Source organism: Cynocephalus volans, chromosome 6 (genome assembly GCF_027409185.1).
Source record: "Cynocephalus volans isolate mCynVol1 chromosome 6, mCynVol1.pri, whole genome shotgun sequence".
NCBI lineage: Eukaryota > Metazoa > Chordata > Mammalia > Dermoptera > Cynocephalidae > Cynocephalus > Cynocephalus volans.
The window spans coordinates 15,169,061-15,175,541 of NC_084465.1; the positions used below are offsets into that span (position 1 = coordinate 15,169,061).

The window sequence follows — 6,481 nt, forward strand, 5'->3', positions numbered from 1 at the left end:
GATGAGCTGATGCACAAGTCCTTTCCGTGACACTGACACATATTAAGCATTCTATAGATTTAGGTTGTGTTATCACTGGCCAAGATTCTGTAATCTTGGTTAACAGACTGGGGAAGAGCACAGACTCTGAAGCCAGATTTTCTGGATTGCAATCCTGATTACACCACCTACTTGTGGTGTGATTTTGCTCAAATTCCCTGCACTTTTGTGGGCCTTAGTTTTCCCACCTATAAAGTGGGGATTGTAATAGGTGTCTTGTGTGATTGTTATGAGGATTACTAAGTTAATATGGGCAAAGTACTTAGATTATCCCCAGCATATAAGAAGCTCTAGATAAATGTAAGTTTTTAGCTCAAGGGAACAAGTTGTTTCCACTAATAATGAAAAGTTAACATGGATATACATGACCAAAGCTACTACAAGACAAAGTATATAATTGTGAAAAAGAAAATGTTAATTAAACATCAAGGGAGAAGGATTCAACTTGTTCTTAGGATAAAAGTTCACAGTTGACACAACTAAGTACCTAAGATTTTTGTCTGAGAATCATACACCTGTATCTCTACCCTGTGACCTGACTCCAACTTTCTTTGCTATTATAACGAACAGTTCCCACCAGGTGACTTATTGCTTCCATTCCCATAACCTTCTGGAAAAGTAGACAAATGTTGATGTTTAAATGCTGCATTATCTTCCATCTGTTACAGAATTGAATTCTAAATTTAGATTTGTGACTTTCCAGTGAGATCACTTTTCTGGCACCTGTGGCCATGGGTGTCAGTGACAGATCTGGAGGTATAAATAGCAGTGGATGAAAACCCTTCATCCTACACCCCACTCGACATCCAGTGAGCAACCATGAAGACCTTCATCTTTCTTGCTTTCCTGGGAGCTGCTGGTGAGTTTCTTCGAATGAGCAGATCAGCAGGTGTCTATCACATATTTAAATTTGCACTTTGTTCTCTGGAAGGCAATAGTGAACGTTAAATATGGTCTCTGTATTCAAGGAGCTAAAAATGTTGACACAATGGTGTATAGTATGTATGTTTATAGATAATTAAGTCTCACTTGTTGGAGGACATCACACTGAGCAGGACTGAGCTGAGTAGAACACAGAAGGAAGCAGAACTTGCTCTGAATTTCCTGGTAAAATTTATGAAGAAAAAGAGAAAATTAAAATGTAGTTCATGTAGAAAGTGCTTATCTCAACCTTTCTAAGAATTTAGAATTAATAATTAAACTACTGAAATCTTGTGGTCCTTGAAGAGGCTGTGAGTGTCAGAGCCTGAGTCTCATCTACACTAAAGTTCTAGTTACTTAGAACCAGTGGCTGTTAACAGATAAAGGTATTCTGTTTCTTACTAATGAAATCTCTGGGCTGTGTTTTATGACATCTTTGCAAATGAAATCTCTCTGGTGAAAAGCAGTATGCCACTCAATTATGGGAAAAAAATGACTATTTCTATTTTTATCCTACTAAATTTTATCTTACTAAAACTTAATAATAAATTTCCCCAAATTTGGCTAGGTATAAAATCAGTACATCTGTGTATGCACCTGGAAACCTCTTTTCTAACATTATTTTAAAATATTCGAACAGTAGGAATCATATAATATAATTAAAGACTTCCGGAGCTGTAAGAAGTCTTGATAAATCAGTGGGCTAGACTTCACAATGTTAAATAAATTGGTAAATGTTCGAAAGATAATTGAGATAGGGGAAAGGTTGAGGGGAGAAATCTCACAATGTTCTGTAAAATGATTCAATAAAAGTTTTAGGCTAAAACCAAGGAGAGAAATTGGTGGAACAAAAGTACAAAACTCTCATTTCCTTCCAGGCCAGGACATTCTCAGGTGGATTCCAAAAGTTTCTTTTCTGTTACATTATAGGGATATCTTTCTCATATCAGTGCCGCATCAACCACTACAAGCAAACACCAGCATGATTACTGCCAAGCTTTATACTTATTTGCATGGCTGTTGAACAGGGTTTTGTGTAAAAAGTATTCTTTATATCCTCAGGTAGAGGTGTTCAGGGCATTTATCATGTAAAAAGCCTCTGATCATTGTGAGATTGTTTGTGTGTGTGTTTGTGTATGTGTGCATGTGTGCATATGTCTGTAAATAGTGCATACTAATGTAGACTTATATTTATCAAATTTAAAGCATAATCTAAAGGTTGGACACTTATTATGATATAAGCAGGGTATTTGTTAAAGGTAAGGAATAATAATTTTTTTTTTTTTTAATCTGAAAACCACCTTTTCCTGATTATGTGACACAAGAGTATCTTCTCTGCTCTGTTCTGGTTAATGTGCAAGAACTTCACAGTAGAGTAGGAATTCCAGGAAGGATCTGTATCAAAGATAATTCCCGTCTTTTTCCTGCCAGTTGCTCTCCCTATTAATGATGATGATGACAAGATCGTCGGGGGCTACACCTGTACAAAGAATTCTGTCCCCTACCAGGCGTCCCTGTCCTCTAGCTCCTCCCACTTCTGCGGCGGCTCCCTCATCGATGCCCAGTGGGTTGTGTCCGCGGCTCACTGCTACAAGTCGTAAGTGACCAGAGCTGATATTCCTATACTCGAAGGCCAGCATATTGCTGAGTCCAGCCAAAGCACGATAAGGGTAAACTACAGAGTTATGCTTGAGGGGTGAAGCATTCAGATCCTACGACCCTTACTTTTCCCTGGAGCATTGTCCAATGCACCGAGGAACTTTCGCATGGAGTTCCCTGATGTCTTTCCAAAATGATGGTACTAAAAACATAAGATGGAAATAGTGAATAATGAAGTATCTCCCTATTCTTAAAGATAGATTAAGAACATGAATCAGTAATAGTTCTAATCATTACAGCTCAAACAGGAAAAAAAAAATGGCCTATGGAGGTAATAAAACACGTAAAAAGTTCAGTACAACATTAAAAATAAGCACGACTCATTCTGCCCCCATTATATTCTGCTGTATCTCTGACTCCAGCCTCATCTCCCTGTCATAATCAGTGATTCCAACCAGAAGAGAAATGGTAGATACTGATCAGTTTCCACAATTTCCTTCTTATCTCCAACTGTTTTATTGGGGTCATTAAGTTTCCATTCCTATTCTTCGCTATTCTAAGAAGATGATGGGCTGTGAGTCTGAACTTGTAGTGATACTTCCCTAAGGAATATTGTAACCTGCACCATGCCTGATGTGCACAATGCTACCTTAAGTGCACAATTACCTGTGTGAGTGAATGCTTGAAGAGGATGGTATCTGTGTTTATACTTATGCCAGGGGGGTCAGGGAAGCAGAAAAGCTTAAATTGCATACTTAGGCAACTTCTAATTATTTAATCCAGCAAAATCCAGGTGCGTTTGGGAGAACACAATATTGCTGTCGTGGAAGGCACTGAGCAATTCATTAATTCAGCCAAGGTCATCAAACACCCCAAATTCAATTCATACACCCTTGATAACGACATCATGCTGATTAAACTGAGCTCAGCTGCCACCCTCAACTCTGAAGTGTCCACGATCTCTCTGCCATCATCCTGTGCATCTTCTGGAACTAAGTGCCTCATCTCTGGCTGGGGCAACACCCTGAGCAGCGGCAGTAAGTATCACCTGGAACAGAAGTACCAAGTCTGAAAATAGTAGAGGTGAAAGTCATGTCGAGGGTCAGTTAGTACAAGTTCTCAAAGAAGATTCCCAGAGGATAGTTTTTGGACATATGGAATCTTAGAACATATTAATTAAAATGAAAAAGATTCCTTTGCTGGGACCATGCAGAAGACACAACAACAATGAACTATCATAAAGATGTCAAGGTATTTAGCTGAAGTGTGATTTATGTTGTGCAGAAAACTAGAAGCTGAGGAGGTAAACAGAACCTAGGCTAAGGGAGGCAATGTCTGAAGTACACACCTGCTTGAGAAGTAAAGTCTCTGGATTTAGGATTTGTCTTCACTGATCTACTGTCAGAGAAAGAACAATTTGTGTGATTAGAACTATTTGGAAAACCTTCCGGAAAAATGTTCTTCTTTCAAACTAAAAGTCTTTGGTAAATTGAGAGAAAAAAAAAGAATGCAGAGAGAGATGTATGGAAAGACATTTTCAGGACCTCTGTGGGTAATATTCCATTTTCACTCTCACACTCAACAGCTAACTACCCTGACCTCCTTCAGTGTCTGGAAGCTCCCATCCTCTCTGACAGTTCTTGCCAAAAAGCTTACCCAGGCGAGATCACTAGCAACATGATCTGTGTGGGCTACCTGGAAGGTGGAAAGGACTCTTGCCAGGTTAGTTTCCTTCTCCGTCCATCTCAATCTTACTCTCCTCAAACATATTTCCCCTTCTCTCAAACATAGAAGATGGTTAAACTGTTTGTGGGACTGATTGTGATGGGTGAGGGATAGCTTTGGGATACATTACACTTTTTATTTTTGTGATAGTAATGGTTAGGGCTAAGGGTAAAAAGATATGCAGAAGCTGGTATGTAAACAGCACATCCTGGTGCCCATCTCAGATGGTATATTGTGGAAAAGAACCCATGTGAATGGAGCAGAGCTAATTGGTCAGTGTTAAAACTCTCCATCTGTACCTCTTCTTGACCTGTAGCCCTGCTAATGAAAAAGGAGGGTCTAGGAAGAGGAAATATATGAAGGGGGATATAGTAAGCAGATTGAGGGTTGGATTTTCAGGGGAAAGGAAGGTGCTTCATGGAGAATCAGCAGCCTGGGAACATATCCCTAGAATAATGGAGGCACATACTGGAGCCCGTTCTCCCAGCTGGCCACAAACAAGAACTCTGATTGTCTCTTCCTTCTTGCTCAGGGTGACTCTGGTGGCCCAGTGGCCTGCAATGGAGAGCTCCAGGGCATTGTCTCCTGGGGCTATGGCTGTGCTCAGAAAAACAATCCTGGTGTCTACACCAAGGTCTGCAACTATGTGAGCTGGATTCAGGAGACCATCGCTGCCAACTAAGACCTTCATCTTATCATGACCCATCTCTCGTTAGTTGACTTCATCTTTTCCTATGCCTGAAAACCATATCTAAATAAAAACTTTCTGTCCTGTACCACATCTGTCCAAGAATGGTCCTTTCTTCATATGGATGAAATTTCTCTTGAAACTAGCTGCTAAGTAAGAAGGTAGACATATTGAGTGAATTTGAAAGGTTATTTAGTTATTCATTCAATCTAATCAGTATAAATTTACTGATCACCTACTATATGCCAGTCTCTTTGTGAGGCATTGAGGATACAAAAGTGAATAAAGTTAGGTAGGGGTCACATTTTTTTGGAAATTAATGATTAGATGTTTTATTAATGTGTCAGATAAATTTTTATGTAAGATTTGATTACAATACACATTTTGTCATGTATTTTTGTGGTAGATCATGTGTTCTTAACTTATTATAGGTAACCACACTGAAATGAAGAAAGTTAACATGAACTACTCAAAGCCTTTCAAACAGTTTACAGTAAAGCGGAGATGAGACCCAAGCTGTTCTTCCTAGTGCTTCCTGTTACTGCGACAGAGTGCTCTTCCTTCCTTTTTTTTTCAATTTATATGACACTGTGTGAGGCTACATAATGGAAACCTCTAGATGCAGAAATATTTAAAAATTACAGGCTTCCTGTATTTTCCAAGGTTTCACCTACATGTATGTCCCTAATCTCCAAGATCTCACTTGTTTTCCCTCTAGAAACTTACTATAGCTGGCAGATATCTGGAGACAATCTGTGCCCCCTCCCACACCCAGACCCTACAAATTCCAGCCCACGTTATACACAAATTTAAACTACAAGCAAACAAAGTACAAATGCAAAGAGGTTTTCAGAAAATAGACATATTACCCTGAGTTCATAAAGGTCTTGGTTACAGAGATGCTGTTCAGGCCTGTCTGGAGAGTGCACCACAGGCACCCTACTTTAGTTCTTCCACAGCCCTCCCCACAAATCTCCATTGCTTCATGGACCATCCAGAAGAGGGTTTGGAGCAGCAGACCCTACACACGACCCTGTGCATATCTGGTATGGGGCATGGGGAAAGAGAAAATGGGGCCTGAGCATAAAAACATTGGAATAGGTGGAACAGTTTTGAAATGGGGAAATGTTTGCAGTCTCAGGGATAGGGTGAAGAAGGGGTATTGGCTTAGTCAGTTCAGACCGCTGTAACAAAAATAACCATAGATTGGTTGGCTTAAACAACATATATTGTTTGTAGTTCTGGAGGCTGAGAAGTCCAAGATCAAGACACTAGCAGGTTCGGTGTGTGGCTGTTGCTGGCTTCCTAGTGTGCTAATGGCCATCTTCTCATTGAATCCTCACATGGCTAAACGAGCTAGCTCTAGTTTCTTTTTCCTGTGATAAATACACTAATCACATTATGAAGACTCACCATCTCAACCTTATATCAACCCAATTACCTCCCAAAGGCTCCACTTCCTAGTAAAACCCCATTGGAGGTTAAAGCTTCAACATATGAATTCTGGGA

At 39.7% G+C, this 6,481-nt stretch overlaps 1 protein-coding gene across 2 annotated transcripts; it reads left to right on the plus strand.

Annotated features, from left to right (window-relative positions):
* Positions 1 to 812: 812 nt before the first annotated feature.
* On the plus strand, positions 813 to 5,060 carry LOC134379902 (cationic trypsin-3-like). 2 transcript variants are annotated; one of them, XM_063099250.1, is made up of 5 exons: positions 813 to 898; positions 2,392 to 2,557; positions 3,343 to 3,596; positions 4,145 to 4,281; positions 4,817 to 5,060. In XM_063099250.1, the coding sequence occupies exons 1-5, from the start codon at positions 859 to 861 to the stop codon at positions 4,964 to 4,966; spliced, it is 747 nt and encodes a 248-aa protein (XP_062955320.1). In that variant the 5' UTR covers positions 813 to 858; the 3' UTR covers positions 4,967 to 5,060. The 2 variants fall into 2 exon arrangements, with proteins under 2 accessions (XP_062955320.1, XP_062955319.1); XM_063099249.1 differs by having other exon boundaries at positions 839 to 928.
* Positions 5,061 to 6,481: the final 1,421 nt, after the last annotated feature.

What these genes read in the sequence shown, in the direction of transcription:
- LOC134379902 (XM_063099249.1), top strand. Translation starts at nt 859, where the DNA reads ATGAAGACCTTCATCTTTCTTGCTTTCCTGGGAGCTGCTGGTGAGTTT. An exon ending in TCGAATGAGCAGATCAGCAG is followed by an intron (nt 929 to 2,391) that starts GTGTCTATCACA and finishes TTTTCCTGCCAG; the next exon opens with TTGCTCTCCCTATTAATGAT. An exon ending in CAACACCCTGAGCAGCGGCA is followed by an intron (nt 3,597 to 4,144) that starts GTAAGTATCACC and finishes CACACTCAACAG; the next exon opens with CTAACTACCCTGACCTCCTT.